At 43.5% G+C, this 23,997-nt stretch overlaps 1 protein-coding gene across 1 annotated transcript; it reads left to right on the forward strand.

Moving 5' to 3' along the window:
• The first annotated feature begins 2,686 nt into the window (after nt 1–2,686).
• On the forward strand, nt 2,687–19,930 carry ARPC2 (actin related protein 2/3 complex subunit 2). The gene is made up of 10 exons (XM_063429248.1): nt 2,687–2,876; nt 8,476–8,510; nt 10,269–10,381; nt 13,869–13,914; nt 14,804–14,990; nt 15,093–15,186; nt 15,345–15,471; nt 15,923–16,023; nt 16,572–16,672; nt 19,553–19,930. The coding sequence occupies exons 1-10, from the start codon at nt 2,803–2,805 to the stop codon at nt 19,575–19,577; spliced, it is 903 nt and encodes a 300-aa protein (XP_063285318.1). The 5' UTR covers nt 2,687–2,802; the 3' UTR covers nt 19,578–19,930.
• The last annotated feature ends 4,067 nt before the right edge of the window (nt 19,931–23,997 follow it).

The raw sequence follows: 23,997 nt of genomic DNA on the forward strand, positions 1-23,997 counted from the left end.
CATAAATGGATAAGCCGTATATTTGAGCTGTAACTTTCCCAAACCCCATAAAACCTATAGATGGGGGGCACCGTGGCGCTCGTAAGACATTTCAGAATACAAATATGTATGTTTTATTGCAGGAAAACCAAACAGTATTCTGACATTAACAGTTAAATTGCCATACAGAAATCGAAAAATAAAATGTCTTAATGTTTTAAAGTTTCTTTGGAGTTTATTCATATAAAATGGAGTTCTATATATGAATGTTTAATATGAAATGAAAGACCTGTTTCTCCTGAACATAATGATATATAATAAGTGTGTGTGCACTTAGTATGAAAGAGGGAAATTATTGTTCAACAGACATAGAGTCAGTTTCTGTGGTTTGTTTACATTTTGTTTGGCTCACAACTCTCAGTCCTTAACCCCTTAACGACGCAGGACGGTTCAGGACCGTCATCGGCATTTTTCCCTTGCCGACCGACGACGGTCCTGAACCGTCTTAAATTTAAGAGGTACTTACCCGATCGCCGTCGTTCCCCCGGCGGCGATCGGCGGTGCTCCCGGTGTGGGGAGACTGCCTGCAGCCCAGACAGTCTCCCCGTGGCGGATTAGGACCCCTGTGGCCATGTGATCGCCCAACAGGGCGACCACATGGTCACAATAGGTGTCCATGTGTCTGCCTGCAGGGGGACTGTCTGTGCTGACAGGCAGTCTCCCTGCAAGTGTAAAATCAAAAAAAAATTTAAGTTATAGTTAATAAAAAAAAATGATTATTATATATGTGTATATATATATATATGATATATAGACATATATTATACCTATATAATATATGTCTATATATAATGTCATACTAAGTGTATTGTTATATTAATATGTACATATATTAATATAAAAATACACTTATAATTAAATTACACACGTATATATATAATATATATAATAACTATATATATTGTATATATATATATATTATTATAAAATACAAATAAAAAGTAATTTAAATTAAATTAAACATGTAAAAATAATAATAAAAATTTAAAAAAAAATTATATCTATACGAAATTTTATTCTAACTTTATTTTGATATTAATATATATATATTTATATCAAAATACACTTAGAATGAAATTGTATGTATATATAAATAAATAAAAAGAATACGAACTATTCATATGTCCATATACAAAATTACATAAATAATTATATAAATATACACGTAGACTTCAAATATATAAATATGCATATATATTTAAATTCTACGTGCGTATTTATGTAATATTTTTACATAATTAAGTTATTTTATTGATTGCAATTTAAGGGACCTGCCTGCCAACCCAAGCCGAAAGTCCAGAGAATTTAATTTGCTGTCACTGTATTTTACCCTGTAACGTTCTACGACACCCTAAAACCTGTACATGGGGGTTACTGTTTTACTCGAGAGACTTTGCTGAACACAAATATTAGTGATTCAAAACAGTAAAACATATCACAGCGATGATATTGTCAGTGAAAGTGACTTTTTTTGCATTTTTCACACACAAACAGCACTTTTACTGATGATATAATTGTTGTGATACATTTTCCAGTTTTGAAACACTAATATTTGTGTTCAGCAAAGTCTCCTGAGTATAAAAGTACCCCCCATGTACAGGTTTTATAGCGTTTTTGAAAGTTACAGGGTCAAATATATGGGTCAAATATTTTTACATTGAAAATGGCCAGGTTGGTTACGTTGCCTTTGAGAGCGTATGGTAGCCCAGGAATGAGAATTACCCCCATGATGGCATACCATTTGCAAAAGAAGACAACCCAAGGTATTGCAAATGGGGTATGTCCAGTCTTTTTTAGTAACCACTTAGTCACAAACACTGGCCAAAATTAGCGTTCAATTTAGTTTTTTACTTTTTTCACACACAAACAAATATGAACGCTAACTTTGGCCAGTGTTTGCGACTAAGTGGCTACTAAAAAAGTCTGGACATACCCCATATTGAATACCCTGGGTTGTCTACTTTAAAAAAAATATGTACATGTGGGGTGTTATTCAGCGATTTATGACAGATAATAGTGTTACAATGTCACTATTGATACATTTTAAAAATGTATGTTTTGAAACCGCAATATCCTACTTGTACTTATAGCCCCATAACATGCAAAAAAATAGCAAAAAGCATGTAAACACTGGGTATTTTTAAACTCAGGACAAAATTTTGAATCTATTTAGCAGTTTTTTTCATTCGCTTTTGTAGATGAGTAAAAGATTTTCACATAAAAGTCAAAAAACATGTATTTTTTTCAATTTTTCCTCATATTTTTTCATTTTTAAAAAATTAAATTACATGAGATTATATAAATAATGGTATGTAAAGAAAGCCCCTTTTGTCCTGAAAAAAACAATATATAATTTGTATGGGAACAGTAAATGAGAGAGCGGAAAATTACAGCTAAACACAAACACCACAAAAGTGTAAAAAGATGCCTGGTCGCAAATGTACAACATCGCAAAAACAGTCCAGTCCTTAAGGGGTTAAGGGGTTAATGTATGGCCGCCGCCATGATGCTGTACGGAGGATGTATGGCCGCCGCCATGATGCCGTACGGAGGGGGAGGATGTATGGCCGCCGCCATGATGCTGTACGGAGGAAGTCACTCTGGGCGCCGCCATGATGCCGTACGGAGGAAGTCACTCTGGGCGCCGCCATCTTGCAGTCCGGGAAGAGGGAAGTGGTTGCTGGGTTAGACTGGGCAGGGAGCGGCGGCCTGTCACACACCGACACCGAGAGAACCTTCCCTGTCACCCCGCCGGCAGCCGCCATGATCCTGCTCGAGGTCAATAACCGCATCATCGAGGAGACCCTCGCCCTCAAATTCGATAATGCAGCGGCTGGGTGAGTGGGGACCCGGGCTGGGGGCCGCGGAGAGGTGGGTCGGGGACTCGGAACATGGGGTGTGAATTAACAGGGGGTGAACTAAGAGGGAGCCTGGGGGGTAAGGGGGTCTGCCAGGAGGGAGCCTGGGGGGTAAGGGGGTCTGCCAGGAGGGAGCCTGGGGGGTAAGGGGGTCTGCCAGGAGGGAGCCTGGGGGGGGGTAAAGGGGTCTGCCAGGAGGGAGCCTGGGGGGGTAAGGGGGTCTGCCAGGAGGGAGCCTGGGGGGGTAAGGGGGTCTGCCAGGAGGGAGCCTGGGGGGGTAAGGGGGTCTGCCAGGAGGGAGCCTGGGGGGGTAAGGGGGTCTGCCAGGAGGGAGCCTGGGGGGGTAAGGGGGTCTGCCAGGAGGGAGCCTGGGGGGGTAAGGGGGTCTGCCAGGAGGGAGCCTGGGGGGTGAACTAACAGGGAGTCTGGGGGGATAAGGGGGTCTGCCAGGAGGGAGCCTGGGGGGTAAGGGGGTCTGCCAGGAGGGAGCCTGGGGGCTAAGGGGGTCTGCCAGAAGGGAGCCTGGGGGGTGAACTAACAGGGAGCCTGGGGGGATAAGGGGGTCTGCCAGGAGGGAGCCTGGGGGGTAAGGGGGTCTGCCAGAAGGGAGCCTGGGGGGTGAACTAACAGGGAGTCTGGGGGGATAAGGGGGTCTGTCAGGAGGGAGCCTGGGGGGATAAGGGGGTCTGCCAGGATGGAGCCTGGGGGGATAAGGGGGTCTGCCAGGATGGAGCCTGGGGGGATAAGGGGGTCTGTCAGGAGGGAGCCTGGGGGGTAAGGGGGTCTGCCAGGAGGGAGCCTGGGGGGGGGGGGTAAGGGTGTCTGCCAGGAGGGAGCCTGGGGGGGGGGGGTAAGGGGGTCTGCCAGGAGGGAGCCTGGGGGTTAAGGGGGTCTGCCAGGAGGGAGCCTGGGGGGTTAAGGGGGTCTGCCTGGAGGGGGATAAGGGGGTCTGCCAGGAGAGGGCCTGGGGGGTGAACTAACAGGGAGCCTGGGGGGATAAGGGGGTCTGTCAGGAGGGAGCCTGGGGGGTAAGGGGGTCTGCCAGGAGGGAGCCTGGGGGGGATAAGGGGGTCTGCCAGGAGGGAGCCTGGGGGGATAAGGGGGTCTGTCAGGAGGGAGCCTGGGGGGTAAGGGGGTCTGCCAGGAGGGAGCCTGGGGAGGGGGTAAGGGGGTCTGCCAGGAGGGAGCCTGGGGGGGGGGTAAGGGGGTCTGCCAGGAGGGAGCCTGGGGGTGGGGGGTGGGTAAGGGGGTCTGCCAGGTGGGAGCCTGGGGGGTAAGGGGGTCTTCCAGGAGGGAGCCTGGGGGGTAAGGGGGTCTGCCAGGAGGGGGATAAGGGGGTCTGCTAGGAGGGAGCCTGGGGGCTTAAGGGGTCTGTGCCAGGGGGGAAGCATGGGGCTTAAGGGGTCTGTGCTAGGGGGGAGCATGGGGGTAATATGTCTGAGGGGTAAGAGGTCTGTGCCAAGAGGGAAGTAAGAGGTAAGAATTTGGGCAAATAAAGTTTTTTTGTTTCTTGTTTCAGTCATGATGCTAGTTATTTAGAGGTGTAGTTCACAGCATCACGCTGGCAGGTAAGGAGATTAAGGCGTGGGAGAGGTGGTAATGGCTGTGGATGGTAAAGGTTACAGGGGAGATTACAGGCAGGTAGAGGGTGGGTCTCAGTCTGGCAATCATTACCTATTCATAGTGGCAAAGGGACGTGTGTATAATCTACTGTAAATTTATGGGAGAAGGTGAACCTGTATCCTCCATCTGTACAAGTTCCATTCATTAAGTTCCACAGTTCCATTAATTAAACTCCTAATGATGTTACAGCATTTAGTGACTTAATCTGACTGTTCTACGTAAGAAAGGGCCTGCCATGAACTGGTACTCTAGCTGCAAAATATTGTAAATCCCATCACTCTCAACCACATTGCTGACTGACTGTTTAATTTGTAGGTCACCAGCAGCCATTATGGGATATCTGCTGCAAAGTTATTTTAGTCTGCAGGAACATTCCATTGGTTTCCAAGGTGATTGCTCCACATTGTGCACCTTCCATCACTGTCACTAGTCATACATTACCCTGCATGTTTATTCATTTATTTACTGTTATTATATCTTGCTATTTTGGACCATGGGGAGAGGAGCAAGGTGTTCTAAGTTGTTTGTCTTTGACTGGGAAAATGTCCCATCATGCCTCTTACCTCTCCAAGCCACAGTTAGAAATTAAACAATAGACATTATAAGGTATACTGACGGCAAATCTGCTCAAAATCATAGCATCCTCTTTTAAACGCTCTGTAATGGGCAGCGTCTTCTTCCTGTTCATATTAAAATTGAAACCCCCACTAACTCATTTGTTACTTCCTCCTCTGCTGCATTTCACAGCTCGTTCAGACAGGCCCCATCTTTGAATCATTCCTTATGTAAGCGTGCATGCTGGAACAAGCCTAACCAGATGTTATCCAAACTGGAGCCTTACTCATTCCTTGAACTGTTTATCTTCACATTTTTATTTTTTTTATATACAGTATTTCATAGTGCCTGGTGTTGAAAGTTTCACAAATTATATTGACATTTTATGTTAAATATAGCCTTTGGCAAAACACATCTCACAAATTGTAAAGTTCAATGAAGGTATATCTACTACATGCTATTTTTTTTTTTTCATTTGGGCAGAGTTTCCCTTTCATAATGCAAGTATTCACAAGTGAGAAAATAACTGAATTTGTTTATAAATTCATTATAAAATGAATTATTAAGCGTAAAGGAACAATTTAGGGTCAGGAATACAAACTTGTATTCCTGACCCTATATTGTTAAAAACACTATTTAGCTACCCCTTAAATAAAAATAAAACTCACATTTATTCCAGGGCTGTGCAGGTCTGGCGGCGCTGGCTCTGCCCCCAATCCACCTGCTTGGCTGACTTTATCAGAATTGATGATTTCAGCTAATCCAATGCTTTCCCATCGAAAAAGCATTGGATTGGCTGAGATCATCAATTCTGATGATCTCAGCCAAGGAGGTGGTACTTGGGCAGAGCCAAACGCCACCCTGGCCAATCAGCGTCCCCTCATAGTGATACATTGAATCAATGCATCTCTATAAGGAATGTTTAGGGTTTCCATGCAGAGCGTGGAGATGCTGAACGTCAATGCTGCACATTGTGAAGCACTGACCCAGGAACCACCTCTAGTGGCCGTCTGAGTGATTGCCACTGGAGGTGTCTCTAGGGAGCAATATGTAAACACTGCCTTTGCTTTGAAACGGCAGTGTGTACATGAAAATGCCTGCAGGGACTGACTATACTCTCCAGAACAACTACATTAAAGCGGCACTGTCATGCCGAATTCCGTTTTTTTTTAAACCCCCCTCCCGCCTCAACTACATCCAATCGACCCCCTATTTACCCCCAAATGCCCCTAAGCCCCCCACATTACCTATTTTTTATTCTTTATTTTCTGCCCCGATCTATATTCAGGGCGCCGCCATCTTTGTGTGGGTAGGTGAAGTCCCTGTGGGACACGTCATCTGCCCACACTAGATAGCCTGTGAGATTCCCGCACATGCCCAGTTAAACACCTGGACATGCGAACGGGAATTTCATCTATTCATTCATTCATCAGACAGACGAATGAATGAATAGAAAAAAATCAGATGAACAAACTAACACTGTGTATCAGTGTTCGTTTGTTTGTTCGGTTTATTACAAGGAGGGAGCTACCGGCTTGTAATATGTAACTATAGAAGCGGCAGGGAGCAGTGCTCCCCACCACTTCATAAGCCCCCAGGGCCCCTCCTCACTCTATGGGGGTCAATATGACCCCCATAATAGCACAAGGGAGATTAAAATCTCCCCAATGCCCCTACTCGCTATATCGCGAGTAGGGGCATGTCCACTAAACAGTGAGCAGCCTGTGGCTGCTCACTGTAAAAAAAAAAAAAAAACAGGGTAATAAGGGGGGTGGACGGGGGACCTACTGTCCTCCCCCGCCGGCCCCCACCCCTGGGCGGCGGGTGGCGGCCATAATAGTAATAAGGGGGGGGGACCTACTGTCCTCCAGCCCCCACCCCTGGGCGGCGGGTGGGGGCCATAATAGTAATAAGGGGGGGGGGGGACCTACTGTCCTCCAGCCCCCGGCCCCCACCCCTGGCCGACGGGTGGGGGCCATAATGGTAAAAGGGGGGGGGACCTACTGTCCCCCCCCACCCCTGGGCGGCGGGTGGGGGCCATAACGATAATGGGGGGGGACCTACTGTCCTCCCCCCCGGCCCCCACCCCTGGGCGGCGGGTGGGGGCCATAATAGTAATAAGGGGGGGTCTACTGTCCTCTCCCCCCCCCCCCCCCCCGGCCCCCACCCCTGGGCGGCGGGTGGGGGCCATAACGATAATGGGGGGGGGGGGACCTACTGTCCTCCCCCCCGGCCCCCACCCCTGGGCGGCGGGTGGGGGCCATAATAGTAATAAGGGGGGGGGACCTACTGTCCTCCCCCCGCCCCCACCCCTGGGCGGCGGGTGGGGGCACTAAGTAAATTTCCCCCACCCCCATCAAGGTGACTAGGGGTGCCCAAGCCCCTAGTCACCCACCCCCCCACCCAAATAAAAATGCCACAGGCTGCTCACTGCTTACTAGACATGCCCCTACTCGCGGTATAGCGAGTAGGCGCATATTATTTACTAATACCAAGTCATTTTTACTTAGTGTTAGTAAATTTGGCTGAAAGACCAATTCAGGTCTTTCAGCCTTTTAGTAGATAGCTCCCTAATACCGTGGGAATTAGGGAGTTATCTACTAAGCGGCTGCAAGATGCAGCCACAGCAATGAATAGGATTGGAGTTTCATTCATTAGAATGAAATTCCGATCCGAACAAAGTACCGAATTGCATCCTAACACCAATGGAGAAACTCTTCTCATTCTGTTAGGATGCAATTCGGCAGTTTTGCCGGCGTTCTGTCTAAGTGACAGGACGTTCGGCAATACTGACAGGAAGCATTGTGGGAACTGGGAGGAAAGCTAGGGATCATGGGAAATTGCTCTGACCAGCGGAAATGAAGCACACTTTGCTCCTCCGCTGGTCAGAGCTGGTCAAGCGGAGGAATCCTCCATAAGACAGAGTCCCTACTTTGTCTTATGATTTTAAAGAAAACTAAAGAAGACAGGAAGAAATGAATAACAGATCCAGAGAGAGGGGGAGAAGAGGAAGAGATTGAGGAAAGGTAAGTTCGGCATGACAGTGCCGCTTTAAGCTGTAGTTGTAAATAATGTCCCTTTAATGCTACTACTCTCCAACCTTACACAAGACTTGGGCTTTTGGATGTATGTATCTTTGTTTGATAAGTGGTGTTTAACAAAGAGATCTATTCTGCTGTTTATTTGACATGTAAGATAAACTGTTTTATTATAATTTGGATACATTGTGCCAGCTGGTAGGTTGTCAGTAACTGTAAACACATATCAAGCTAGGGGAGTTTATAGTCCAATATTGTCTGCCTTCCTGCTTCACAGAGCCGTCTGTTAATGCTTCTGATCCCAATTCACAGCCAAATGACATGGTTCACACTAGCTGACTCTTAATATTTGTCTGTTTCAGGAACAAGCCAGAGGCAGTAGAAGTAACATTTGCAGGTAAGATCATCCGCCCTTCGCATTGCCTGAGTCTGCCAAGAAATGTTAACATCGTTCCTTGATGACCATTGATTATGTGTGTTTATTCAGTAGCTGCAAAATCTGGTTAATTTGTGTAATCTGCATAGACCATTCAATTTGCTCCTCATTTCTGAAACTGAGCTTGATGGAACAATACTGACCCTTTCTGTGTAATACTCACAGGTTACTCGCTAAATACCAAATTGCAGCAAATGTAATCTGATTTCCAAAATCTAGGCTAAAATTACTTCTTTGGAAAATTTGACAATTTGGCTGTAGTGGCAGCTTGACTTTTTGGGCTCCTTTCCATGAATGTTTCCGTTTGTTCAGTTTTGATCTAACTGAATAAACCCCACATAGTTCTTAAAGGAACACTCATTACTTAAACAAACATTTCATCTCGGTGGGGGCGGGAGCCACTGGTTTCCAGTCTTACTTTATGGGGTTTCAAACAAATTTACCCGGAAGTTGTTTTTTTGGGCTTCTGTCTCCTCCCGCTGCCACCACTGCAGAACCCCTCTGATCACTGCAGAAGACTGAAGAGACAGTACTAATGGGCGCTGGGGGACAACTGCAGGGTTAAACCTTTCAAAAATGGTTTAAACACTGTAAGATAAGACACCACCCGGGCACTCCTTGCCCTACACCAACTTCATTGAGATTATTTTTTTGTTGGTGTGGGAGTGTCCCTATAACTAAAGTTTATTTTGTCAGGAATTCAAAGCAAATTTTAGGCCAAAGTAGAAAAATGGTATAGATATCAACATCTCAATATCTTATAACGATGTGGAAGTGTGTTTAGTGTCTGTTTGAAAAATGCAGCATTACAGGAGCAGATGTCTGCACTATGGATACATTGGATGTTAAGTATGAAAATAATTATGTTCTAAAAGTGGGGCAAACATGTAAAAGGGGAAGTCATTGCTGGAACATGTCTCCTGGTTTCCATGGTGATTGCTCAATGTTTAGTACTTCAGACCACTTTTCATAAATAACCCCTATTATATTACAGTGTATGCCCCTAGCGAATATTGTGGCTTGTGTCCACGTCCCATTGACCTGCCTTAAACTGTGTGGATTCTGCAGGTTTTCTTCTGCCTTAACCATTCTCTTCTCTGTTTTAAATACAATGTGATTTATAGAAGCCAAACATATGATATAGGAATATATAAACAATTGCCGGAGCGTGACTGTCTAGCAGCCAGCTTGCTAGGAAACGTATTCTGAATTACATCATTGATTCCTTAAGGTTGTCCCCATCACGGAGTATAGTATTTTGTGTGGTGTAACTGGAGGGATATGGGCCAAAATACACAAGGGTGTAGTCCATAAAAACCTCTTGAAGTTTTGGAACAATGGGAGGCATTTCTTGTTTTAAGCAAATCATTGACAGAGAAATTGTAAAATAGATTGTAGTTAACAATTGCATAGGGGGATAATTTAATTTGAGTAGACTATAGGCGACGGTGAATTACCGAGGGTACTAACAGAATATCTACATGTGATTATAATCCACCAAGTTTTAGTCTGCCCTTCTCCACGTCTTTTAGTCCCCATTGCATTTATCAGTAAGCCATTTACACCGTTCAGCCATCCTTTGCTTCCATCACTAACCTAAAGCACGCTGCAGTGTTAGTATATGATGATGGGGTTGGTCCCAGCACAGAGAGCCAGGACAGCAGGACTGCCTCTCATTTGCTATAGTGTTGATGCCTTTTTAATCTGCTTCCTCTCCAGACTTCGATGGAGTGCTTTACCATATCTCTAATCCAAATGGTGACAAAGCCAAGATGATGATCAGTATTTCACTAAAGTTCTACAAGGAGCTGCAGGAACATGGCACTGATGAGGTGAGAATACCAGATTTCTCCTGTATTATGGATCAGTTTTGATGCAGTGTGGATTATTTTTTATAAATCATAGAATGATTTACATACAGCACCATATTGCCCAATCATTTCTGAAAAGGGTCACGTAAAGCTGTAATGCAAATTTCTCTCGTATGGAATCACATTTGTTGTTTCACTGAGTGCATTATGGGGCATGTAGTACCGATCATTAGAATGGTTTGTGGAGTTGCTTGCAGTATATAAAATGTAACCACTGATAAAACATTTCTAAAACTGGAAAAACAGTATTTACACAATAGTTATTTAGGCAAAGGGATTTTTTTTTATTTTTTCTGGAAAGTTTTTATCCATTTAATTTTGTCTGTAGTAGGATTTAATAGACTTTAAAACAAGCGATAGATAAACCGTGCCTAATGGAAGTTAACCCTTAAGTGTAATCACAGAAAACACACTCTCTCTCTCTCTCTCACTGAGTAATATTGGATATCTCAAAAAGAAAAAAGTAGAAACAAACACAATAATAGTGCAATATGTTTACAAATTTAAATAAAGTATAGTTGTGTAATAGACACACTCACACTTTTTAGAGCTTCTAAGAGTTCTGCTGTATTTAGTGTGGACCGAATAATACCTGTCTTAGGGTATATAGTGAGTGGTGGTATTTCTCCAAGAGATAATGTGAGTATGTGGAGACAAAAGATTGGTATATCCAATGGTACAGAATGAAGATAACTATGTAGAATAAAAAGGTAAGTATCCTACTTACATGTTACAGAGCATGGACCTGCTCTGATGTTCTTGAGCTTTTGTGGTACAATCCCCACCTGGAATGAGTGGAACCAAGAAGCCAGTAATTGCAGAGTGCAAAGTAAAATCCAAAATGAATTAAGTCTAAAAAGGATTAACTTTATTGCAACATAAAAACAATAAACAAACTAAACAATATAAAGTACTATGCTAAAATCAAAAGTAGGCTATACAATCACACTTAACATGTTTCCCATTGGGGTTTCATCAGAAGTGTGGTGCTAATGTGCATGGCATCTGCTTATATAGGTTAAGTCTTAATACATTATTCGTGTCTGGCGTTGCTTGGCTATATTAATTATCTTCTTTAGTTACTTCCTGTATCGATCGTGCTGGAAAATGACGTCTTCAGGATCAGTTCTTAGTTGTGATGCATCCGTAATACATACGGTAGTTGTATTTGTGAAAGCCACCTGGATGTGACGCACCGCGCATGTCTTTTCCATAGGGTAGTGGCAAACGTATGGTAGAAAGGTTGTGGCGCGATTGTCACTTGGAAGTGACATTGCGCAGAGATGTGTCAGCCCTCTGGTCCAGCAACAAACGTGTGCATGCGCGGAAGTCATACCCACCGCACATGTGTGTAAATACCTACATAGAGTCCATAGCGTTAAAGGAAACATAAAAGACAGGGCGGAGAGGCATCTTCTGCCATCATTTGTAAGGGCAATAGCCATTCCTCAACAGGAAACAAAAGAAAACATAAATAATACGTTCATATTGATGTATTGTTAACATATGTATTTAAAGTTGTGAGAGCATAGAAGTAGATTTTGGCAGCATACTAATAAGCTTTAGTTGTAGTTTAAAAAAAACAAAATGGGGACTGGTTGACACCCCTGCTCTAATAATTTTGGTGCTCAGCAAGTCAGCAAAAGTTTTCCTTTATTTTATGAAGTGCCAACATTCTGTGCAGAGCTGTACACAAGGTGTGTTAGCAAAAGGTACAATACAGAATTAGACACATTTAGTAGAGAAGGAAAGAAATCCCTCCCTAGGGATTTGTGCAGAGCACGAGATGGCTATTAAGATTACAATCTAAGTGAGACAAACAGGTGAGACAGGGTCTAGCAGAGGTTATGTTAAAGGAAAGAGGGCGGCAGGGAGATTGGTTCAAACCTTTTTAATGGAGGAAATAGACCAGTCTTAAACTGCCTGATTTTTGTTTCCATAAATTCCATAATTGTTGTGGTTTTCATTAAGTTTCCCAGCTTGCCCAGCCAGTAGCCGATGTCTACAGTGTGTGTGTGTATTACTGGGTCGGGTCGGGCTTTCGCCAGGTTCAGTACAGGATGTTTTCCCTGTGCTACGTGAACGTGATTGAGAGAGCCTTTTATGGAAGAAAACACAGAGCCTTCTTAGAGCCGTGTGTGCACACGCAGCGATGTGGTCTGTCTAACAGGAAGTGTGTGTCTCAGCCTTCCTGAGTCACTGCTCAGAGCTGCTCTGCAACACATTAAGATGTAAACTGCAAGCCCCACAGGAATGTCCTCCCTGATTCAGCAAACAATTCTTTATTCTCCTTTGCCCTAAATATTTCCTTTCAATAATCTGCTTCCAAGTATCCTACCATTGGGAACATTTGTTTAATTTATTTTATTTTATTTTTTTTGTGCTGGAATCATCTTTACTCTATTAGTTCTCATAGGGACAGTCACCTAAACAGCATAAAATTCACCTGTACTTCCAACAAGTGTTAGACATCAGATGTACATAGCAGCTTAGATATATTGGATACAGTTTGTTTCCTTTCGTTCCTGTGTACACTGTCATTTATTTCCTGATAAGATACATAATGATTCCAATCCCTGCGTGTGCTCACTTTCCTGCACCCCCTCACTCTCCCACTCACAATCTGACTTTGAGCTTGCGTTAAAATGCTCTATAAATATACTTCTACCTTTGAAGGAATCAGAAGTAAAAAGAGAATCTTATACCACAGATTGTGATAATAAAAGGCAGATTTTAAGGCAAATGAAAAACATACACTTCACATAATTTGTGTACATGACGTTCTGCAAACTTGAGCTATTTAAAAATAATAATGTTTTTGTATTCACATTTATTTGTCTGCAGCTGAAATGTTATCACAAAACAAATGTTACAATTAGTTGTGAGTTTGCTACTGTTTTAAGATGCAGTGTAGGTGCAGCATATTGCTGATATTGTGCTACACAATAGGTTAAAGACAGTTGGTGAGATTCCAATTGAGATTTTATGGTTAACAAAAAAGTCACCAGGCATTCAGAATCTTGTGAAAGAGACATTTGCGCTTTAAGTCAGTCTGTAGCAGTTATATCGTCTCCTTTCTGAATCAATCCTATTTAATATTTGGAGTGTTCAGTGCTGGAGCAGGGCTGTTTACGGATAAATTGACATATTTCATTCCAGCCAATAACCGCTTCACGATCGAGGTTAGAGACCCCTTCTCTCTGTGCAGTTTTTATTTTAGTGAGAAATAGGATTTTTGATTTGGCCATTTGATCTGCATAGTATTGTTTAGCTTTTAAAATTATTTATAGTTTTAAAATTCATGGCTGGTTCATAATACTTGTTAGTGCAGATAATAAATATTCCTTTCATTGTTACTTGAATGGTACATTTCGTTTTGCCCGCCTGTCATTTAAACAATGAAGGGTTTTAATGCACTTTCAGCTCACGGTTTGTTTCTTTCTGACAGACCTTAACGAAAACCTATGGGGATTTCTTGGTTGATCCTGAACCAGGTATGTATCAAATTCCATTCTAAAAGTACAGATTGCGTTAAATTCAAATAAATAGAAATTCTGACAACTTGTAAGATTTAGCTTAATTTAGCCAAGATGTAGAAAAATAAGAATATCTTCTACCCAGTTAAAACTGTGCATTGGTTATTTATCCTACATTTTGCACTCTCAATTTATCACATCAAACGGTTGTGAAACATCAGCCCCTCCCCCCACCGGTAACTTCCCCAAAAAGCTAGTGCCGTTCTGACCGTTCAGTAACTTCTCACATATAGTCAGGTTCACCTCAACCTTTTTATTGTACACGATGCAGATTAAATCTTTGTGCAATCTGTGATCTGTGCTTTGTGTATCAGTATTTGATGGCTACACGTGAATTCTACAAAGTTATGTGTTTAAATTGACAGGAAGGCTACTTCCACACACACTTTATCCAGATGTCAATGAGGCAAACTGTAATCCTATTAAGAATCCCTATGCATTCCTTATCTGGTGGTAGATTAACTAGTGTTAGGATAGAATACTTTTAATCAATGGGGCAGGTCCAAATGTTGTAGGGGGTTATCTGATATGCCATCTATTACTCAGTAAATGGTGGAAAGGAATCCACTTTTTTGGTCTTGAGTAACTGCTCCTTTAAAGAAATTAAAACTAGGATGATTGTTTCCTTTAACCCCTTAACCACACATGACATGTGTGACATGTCAGGAATCCCTTTTATTCCAGAAGTTGGTCCTTAAGGGGTTAAGGACCAAAGTTCTGGAATAAAAGGCAATCGTGACATGTCATACGTCATGTGTCCTTAAGGGGTTAAATCTCCTTTTGTATTGAATCCCTGCTGTTTTACATACATCATATAACAAGATCGACACAAATGTTGTCTCTGCAGGTTACAATGTGTCTTTGTTGTACAATCTTGAGAACCTACCTCCAAACCGAGACTCCGTTGTTCACCAAGCTGGCATGCTCAAACGCAACTGCTTTGCGTCCGTGTTCGAAAAATATTTCAAGTTTCAAGAAGAGGGACGAGAGGGAGAGAGGAGAGCTGTGATCCATTACCGTGATGATGAGACCATGTAAGTCTTTTTTTCAGAGCAGACCATACCTGTAACGTGTTATTCTTTGGCCTATTAAAAACCAGAGCATACTTAATGTGTGTATTGGTGGCATTTTTCTAGGTACGTGGAGGCCAAGAAAGACAGAGTGACTGTTGTATTCAGCACGGTGTTTAAAGATGATGATGACGTAGTGATTGGCAAAGTGTTCATGCAGGTGAAGCACACGTATACGTTTGTTTCTTTTTTTGGATGGCTACTGGTTTTTGAAATGTCTCAGTTTAGTGTGAGGCGAAAGAGCCGTGGGGTTCACATTAAATGGATCATGTTTTAGTGACCTCCTGTTTATATTTGGCTATGCTTATCTTTGTGCAGGAGTTTAAAGAAGGTCGGCGTGCCAGTCACACAGCGCCACAGGTACTCTTCAGTCACAGAGAGCCTCCACTGGAGTTAAAGGACACAGATGCAGCTGTGGGTGATAATATTGGATACATCACATTTGGTAAGTATGTATCAAGGAATCTATTTATGAAATACTCATATAGACTGTGTTGGAATTTTACTGAAATTCCAACCCAGTCAAGAGATATTTCCTCTGCCTGACACAGTCTAGAAGTGTCAATCACCCCTTCCTCCCCCTCCCCTCTCTCCGCCCCCCCCCCCTCTCTATTTAAGGAGGATCTGGCAGGATCCTCCATAGACCACATTGCTGTACTCTTGCCTCCCATTCCCCCCCGCCCCCCCATCACAGATCCCAATTTTACTATTGCCCCATACGGTGACAGTGCCACTTTAATAGATCATTTGCAACTATCCGTGGTTTTAGGGTGAAAAACATGTCCGAATGCACCTGCCACTTCTTGCATACCTGTAAGGGCTCTGTTTTGACTAGTGATGAGTAAATGTGTATTTCTTTTGACTATTGCTTACATTTGTGTTTCGTTTTTCTTCAGTGCTCTTTCCACGCCATACTAACCCCAATGCACGGGACAATACCATCAACCTTATCCACACATTCCGGGATTATTTGCACTATCACATCAAGTGCTCCAAGGTACTTTATAAGGATGGCTAACCTGGGTCCCTGACACTGGATGGGGACCGTTTCTAATTATGTCCTCACACAGTATTATTATTTAGATGATTATTTTACAAATGTTTTAATTGACTAATTTGTCTGTATTTTTCCAATGATAAGTTATTGAATTCATGATTTGCACGTTAATCTGCTATTCATGGTGTACCTGCCATCTAAATATTTGGCAAACAGTATTTATCAAATATTAACACAAATCTTAAACAATGTATCGTTCAAAAAATGGTTATTCAGGAGTATCCAGCCTGCCTATGGTCAGTAAGCAAGCTTTATATTTTGATCATTTTAGATTCCATTTTCTTATGTCTTCATATGAAGTTCGATATGGCTTAAACAATGATACAGGCTTCGAATGGATCTGCTGTAGAAAAACTGCCCTCGCCTCTGTAAAAATTGTTGTTCTATATGTGTGCTATGTCTTATTAATTGATCTATAACTGGAAATGACGTTAGATGCTAAAGCTGTAATTAAATTGTCCCTCTTTTGCTCCTTGTTTTGTCACCAGGCTTATATCCATACTCGCATGAGGGCGAAAACCTCAGAATTCCTTAAAGTTCTTAACCGGGCTCGCCCAGACGCTGAGAAAAAGGAAATGAAAACTATAACGTAAGTTCTGTATTGGCTCTCATGAATACCATGTTATTGGAATGAGACCAGTTCTGTATTAGACCGCTCTTGATAGGTGCTATGTTATTGGAATGAAACCAGTTCTGTATTAGACAGCTCTCCACGAGTGCCATGCTTTTTGGAAGGAGACCAGTTCTGTATTAGACAGCTCTCCATGAGTGCCATGTTATTGGAAGGAGACCAGTTCTGCATTAGACAGCTCTCCATGAGTGCCATGTTATTGGAATGAGACCAGTTCTATATTAGACAGCTCTCCGTGCGTGCCATGTTATTGGAATGAGACCAGTTCTGTATTAGACAGCTCTCCATAGGTGCCATGTTATTGGAATGAGACCAGTTCTGTATTAGACCGCTCTTGATAGGTGCTATGTTATTGGAATGAAACCAGTTCTGTATTAGACAGCTCTCCATGAGTGCCATGTTATTGGAATGAGACCAGTTCTGTATTAGACCGCTCTCCATAGGTGCCATGTTATTTGAGAGAAGCCAGGATTATTTGAGATGATTGCTTCTTTGGTATGGCCTCTTTAGTGACTTGCTAATTTTCTTTTTTTTTGGGTAATCATTTTTTTTTTTTTTTTTTTTTAAACATCATTGTTTGAATAGATTGACACATTGCTGCCAAGAGTTGTGAAATCAGTAAGTGGGTGTAGCTGGAGGGAGCTGGCATTGTGCAGTGTATCCAGCTGTTGGTGTGAGCATCTTGTTATGGTACCACTCTCACCGTCTTAAAACCCATGATCCATTGCATATTCAGGTTAATATACATATATATTCTTCTGTGTGTCAGTTAGAAACATCAATACGCACCAGACTTGCGGTTTCTTTAGGTTTATTCTGCTTACCATTACAAAAATGTAATAAAATAACAAAGGATGTTACATGATGAATGTAATTGCTCGACTCAGAAAGAGTCTGTTTCCATAAAATCAAAGAAATTTCAAACCTACCTCCAACACTCCAGTTAAATGAAGGATGTCTGTGTCAAAACCTTTCTTTGTGTAGTTACAGCAATCAAGTAAGAACATTCATATGATTCCTATTGGTTCAGAACCACATTCCAGAATTCTCAAAGAAAGCCATGTGACTTATTGATACCATCTGTTACTCGTGCTCAATCCAGACGCACACATCTAATGTGAATAGAATATGCAATATTCTACAGTATGGATATTTATGTATTTTTTTTATTTTTACCAAAGTGGAAGTTTAATTTATGGGTTGAGACATACCAGTTGAACATGTTATCTGTACCTTTACAGTACACGTTTGGAAGTTTTTTGATGTTGCCAAATAAGAGGTCTGAAGTGGAAAAATAGCTGTGAATGTAAACTAATGCACAACGTGAAGATGTGTAAATTTGCGTTCATACCATCACTACCACAAGGTGGATGTTTTAAGTTAATCTTTCTACAGTATTTAAGTTCGGAGTTAGTGTTTTGGCTAACCATAGACTATAATGGGTTGTAGAAAAGTCAGCTTTTATATATTTAATATTTGTGGTGTTTGTCACCAAAAACTGTCAGCGTTAAGGTAATGTACATAAACATTGCTACCTATGGTTTGTTACACTATGCTGCCAGCAAACCGATTAAACACTTCAAATATAGACAAAAAGGGAATTAGGAGCACACCACAAACTTGCATTTTGCAGGAATAGTGCTGCAGTAGAGACCAAAATGTATACGTAATACAGATTAAGGTACCGCGCACACATTTTATAAGGCTGCTTAAAATCACCTATTTCAGCAAACAAATCTGGGGATCAGTTCCATCATATGGCCATATTGTGTTAAAGGGAAACTCCAGTGCCAGAAAAACGATCCGTTTTTCTGGCACTGGAGGGTCCCTCTCCCTCCCACCCCCCAATCCCCGGTTACTGAAGGGGTGAAAACCCCTTCAGTGACTTACCTGGGACAGCGGCGATGTCTCTCGCCGCTGTCTCCGCCTCCGCGACGCTCCTCCTAGTGATTACGTCGGCCGGTGGGCGAGACTAATCTCGCTCACCGGCCGAGGATACCTAATGCGCATGCGCGGAAATGCCGCGCATGCGCATTACGTCTCCCCATAGGAAAGCATTGAAAAATCATTTCAATGCTTTCCTATGGGGTTTTGAGCGACGCTGGAGGTCCTCACACAGCGTGAGGACGTCCAGCGACGCTCTAGCACAGGAAACCTGTGCTACAAACTAGGAAGTGACCTCTAGTGGCTGTCTAGTAGACAGCCACTAGAGGTGGAGTTAACCCTGCAATGTAATTATTGCAGTTTATGAAAAACTGCAATAATTACACTTGCAGGGTTAAGGGTAGTGGGAGTTGGCACCCAGACCACTCCAATGAGCAGAAGTGGTCTGGGTGCCTGGAGTGTCCCTTTAAGCCACTATTTAATCTCCCACGTTGGAATTGGTGTAGGATCCACCGATTTTGGGGTACTGTGACATAGTGGTGGACTTAACACAATATGAACATATGGTGGAACTGAATCTCCATGTTTGCTGAGATAGGCGAGTTTAAGTAGCTTTGTAAAATTAAAAACTGCAAGTATGTCACATCAATGAGAGTATGCAATCTGTTTATTCACATAGTGCTAGATTTCATGGGTACAGCACTCTCTCTTGTGAGAGAGGATCTATGACGCCTTGTTGATAAGGATTGCTACGTCATGTAAATATTCTTATCAGTCTACTCATTCAAAGATCGTTTTGATAGAGCACTGTATAGACTTAATTTTTGTACCTTACATCGTACAATGAGCCATTCTTGTGGAGATATTTTCTCCATTCTAACAATGGTTCAACATTCAGCATTCGTCTTTGTGTTTTCTGTTAATATTTTATATTTTTTCCCTTTCTTTTCGCAGGGGAAAGACATTTGCCACCCGCTGATCACACGTGGGAATGCCAAGTCAAACAAGTGAAATGGCATCAGTTAGCACCTGTCCCTCCCCAGCATAAATAGAATCCAGGTGGAACGGTTCCAATATGATCTGCATTCTGGGGTACAATTCAGTAAAATGTATTTTAAGCTGTGCTTTGCCATGACTGAAGAATAATGAAACAGGCCGCTGTCATGCCGGCTGTTACCATTGTCCTTTCCCTGCCATGTTTTGCTTCTGTATTTACTTGTTTTCTTATCAGACAAACTAAAATCCCAATAAACATACCTGTGCGTATGAATTGAAACGTTGACCGTAATAATTTTGGAATTGTTGGAAAATAAATAAATCTTTCTATCCTAATATTGGAAAATAGTGTATTGTTTTTATTTTATCTCTGAATTTTTATCAATGCCATGTTTAAACCAGGCCCATTATAATCAGGACTTATTCTAATGGCTTGAAGATACTGAACACTCCATCACGGACTACTGAACACTCCATCACGGACTGTTTATTTCTATTTACACTTTACTGGAGATACGGAACATTCCATCACTGACTGTTTCTATTTACACTCTTTCCTCGCTTTATTGACTTTTGGAATGTCATGGTTGTTTACTATACTTGAAACTGTGGATAATTGACAAGGGTATTGCAAAGTTTTTGTTAAAATATTTGGAGTTGGGTATTATTTCAGTTGGATACTTTTGGTGTAAAAATGGCAATTCCCACTACTTGCACTTTTGTTTTTGTTCCAATATGCGATGGTGTGCACATCTTTATCCTCTGCTGCCCAATTTAACATGTACTGCAAGTCCGGAATACAAACATTTAACATATATCTATAAATCTACATTTCCTTTAGAACAATTCATAGAAGACGGGGGGATACTTAGTTGTGGGTTAAGACTTTTCTATCTTTTTTTTTTTAAAGATTCTTTATTTTTCATTTTCAGTTTTCATGAACAAAAGTTAATGAACGTTTTTACAGAAAAAAGAGGTTGGTTAGTTAGGGGGTTACAATAGGATACAAAATATTTCAGTAGGACATGTTTCTGGCATTGTGGTTTGGTATCTCTCATAACCTTTTCTTTTGAGGACCTTGAGTCAGGAAGGCTACGTGTGCGACCGTTCGGGTCGTGTTACCTGCGGTCAGGTGGAGTTACAGGGTTCTAGGGGTGGTTATGAGGCGTCCTTCGAGGTACCTGTTCCGGGATATTCCGGTTATTAGAGATAGTTGAGGTCGTAGGGTCATTAGCCAGAAGCTTTCAGTGGTGGTCCTCCCATTGTTGGGGGGGTGGGGATAACTGTCTGGGGGAGCGTGGCCTTCGGGTCGGTCAGAGGTTGTGGTTGTGTCCGTAGGGCCAGGAGGTTAGGGTGGGTGGTACAGGGAGTGTAGTGTTAAGTAGGGGGGTAGTTAAGGGGGAGGGAGAGGAACTGTGGAGGAGCGAATAGAGTGCTGCTGCCCTTCTGGGTATTCCCTCCGAGTCCAGGGTGGTGGGGTTGGGTTAAGGGTGGGTTGAAGCTGTGCGCTTCACCCTAGTCGTGGTTAGCGTCGGTGGTGTAGGTCGTCAGGTCTGGTATGTCACCATGGGAGGACATTGTTTCCGTCGAGCCATGGGTCCCAGACTTTGTGGAATGATTTAGGGGTGTCATGTATCTGTGCTGTTAGTCTGTCCATGTCTATGCTGTCTGTGATTTTCGTATGTATTTGAGAGTGAGTGGGTATACGTGTTGTGGACCAGTTTTCGGCGATTGCTCGGCGTGTGGCTAGGGCTATTCTTGCTATGAGCTTATTTTCACTACGGGTGAAGCTGTCCAGGGGCTTAGAGAGCAAAAGGGCCCACGGGTCAAGGGGTACTGGTTTGTTGAGTAGTCCAGATAGGAGGGTCGTCATAGTTTTCCATAGGGGTGTAAGTTTAGGGCATGTCCACCAGCAGTGGAGGAATGTGCCTGTTTCCCCGCACATTTTCCAGCAGAGGTTGGTGGGGTTTTGTTTCATGGCCTTCAGGCGGCAGGGGGTGAGGTACCATCTGAAGAGCATTTTGTATGCCTGTTCTTGATGGGTGACGCAGATTGAGATAGATTTAATGGATGCCCAGATGTCAGCCCAGTCCGGGGGGTCCGAGATCTTTTTCCCACGCCGTGATATATGGGAGGGCTATCTGCGTGTGGTGTGTGGTTAGGTTTATGTAGATAGATGAGATTTGGCTCTTCATGGATGGTGACTGTAGGGTGTCTCTTTCAAACCTGGTCAGGGACGAGGTGGCTGCTATGCGAACCGTGTCGGTCGCTGCGAAGCTTCGGAGTTGGAGGTAGCGGAAGTGATCAAATGTGGTTAGGGTTTCGGGGTTGGGGAGTTCTGTGTATTGCAGGAGCTTGCCATTGGGATAGAGGTGTCCCAACCTAACTATGTCGCGGTCTTCAAAATGGGCGTAGTGTTGAGGTGTGAGGCCAGGTTGGAACATTTTGTTGCGGAGGATTGGGGTGAGGGGTGAGAGGCCTGTGGACAGGTCAAATTTGTCGCTGAGTCGGTCCCAGAGGTCTAGGGAGTGGGTGATTGCTGGGGAAGTGGGGGGTGGCAGTGGCCTGTATTGCCTTTGGAGCCACATGTATTGGGAGGGGTGGTCTCGGCCAAAGATGAGGTGTTCCAGGTCTACCCATCGTTTGTGTGCGGGGGGGAGATGCCAATGTTGGATTTGTGTCAGGTGGGCTGCATGTAGGTAGTGGGTAAGGTTGGGGAGGCCTAGACCTCCGGAGAGTTTGGGAACATATAATGTGGCTCTGCGGATGCGGGGTTTTTTTCCCGTTCCAAATGAATCGGTCTATAGCAGTTTGTAGTCTTTTGAGGTCCGTTTTATTGCAGGGGATGGGTAGTGCTTGGAAGGCGTAGAGGAATTTGGGTAGGAGGTTCATTTTAACGGAAGCTATCCTTCCTAGCCAAGATATGTTCATCTGCTTCCAGCGCTCCAGGTTTTGGGTTGCTTTCTGGAAGAGTGGGGGATAGTTGGTTTTGTATAAGGCGGTGGTGTCACTAGTGATTTGGACTCCCAGGTAAGTGATTGCCGTTGGGCAAATCCGAAAGGGGAGGTCTTGTTTTAGGGAGTGGATAGTGGGTTCTGTCAGGTTGAGCGGCATGAGGTCTGATTTGGTGGCATTGAGTTGGTATCCCGATATCTTTGAGTAGTCTTGTAGGGTTGTTATGAGGGTGGTCAGGGTTAGGATGGGGTCAGTCAGGGTGAGGAGGATGTCGTCTGCGTATGCTGCGATGGTGAATGTGTCGTCCCTAATTTTGAGTCCTTTGATGTGTGGGTTGTTACGTATGGTCTCCAGCAGTGGTTCGAGGGATATAGCGAATAGTAGGGGGGACAAGGGGCAGCCTTGTCGGGTACCGTTCAGTATAGGGAAAGAGGGGGGGGTGATATTGGGGATTAGTAGCTGCGCAGTCGGGGTGTGGTACATGGCTTGGAGAAAGTGGGTGAGTTCTTGTGGGAATTTGAATTTGCGAAGGACTTCGAATAGATAGGGCCATAGAAGGCGGTCAAAGGCCTTCTCGGCATCTAGGGAGAGTATGGCGGTCGGGAGGCGTTTATGGTTGGCGTACCAGATTAGGTCTATGACCCTTCTGGTGTTGTCTTGTGCCTGTCTGTGGGGGATGAAGCCTACTTGGTCTGGGTTGATGAGTTTGGGCAGGAGGGGATTAATTCTCGTTGTCATGACTTTGGTCAGGAGTTTTAGGTCTATGTTTAAGAGTGAAATGGGGCGGAAGTGGCCTGGGTCTTCATGGGATTTCCCGGGTTTAGGTAGGAGGGTAATGTTGGCTTGCGTCATGTCGGGGGGTAGAGGGTTGCCTTTGAGCATTGCATTGAAGACTTTGCATAGTCGTGGGGTGAGTATGTCTCCGAATGTTTTATAATAGATAGCTGTGAAGCCGTCAGGTCCGGGGCTTTTATTGGGTTTCAGGGATTTTATAGCTGCTTGTAGTTCTTCTGGGGATATGTCTGCTGAGATAAGTGTTCTGGCTGTGTCAGTGAGGGAGGGGAGGGAGAGTTTCTTAAGGAAGTCGTCCGTTAAGGATCTAGCGAGGTCAGTTTGGGGGTCCGGGGTGTGGTTGTAAAGGGACGTGAAGTATTGCTGGAAGGTTTTTCCGATTGTGTGTGGGTCAGTGCTCATTGTACCTTCTGATGTGCGGATCTTAGAGATTCGTTTTGTGTCCGTTAAGTTTTTGAGGCGTTTAGCTAACATCGAGTCTGCCTTGTTGCCCTTTTCATAATACCTTTGTTTGGTCCATGTGAGTGCTTTGGCCGTGGTTGAGAGGGAGAGGCGTTTGAGTAGGGCTCTCGCTGTCGTGAGTTGGTCAAGGTGTGAGGGGGTCGGGTGGCGTTTGTGGAGAGTTTCTAGGCGGCCTATTTCTGAGATGGCATCCA

Source organism: Pelobates fuscus, chromosome 8 (assembly GCF_036172605.1).
Source record: "Pelobates fuscus isolate aPelFus1 chromosome 8, aPelFus1.pri, whole genome shotgun sequence".
Taxonomy (NCBI): domain Eukaryota; kingdom Metazoa; phylum Chordata; class Amphibia; order Anura; family Pelobatidae; genus Pelobates; species Pelobates fuscus.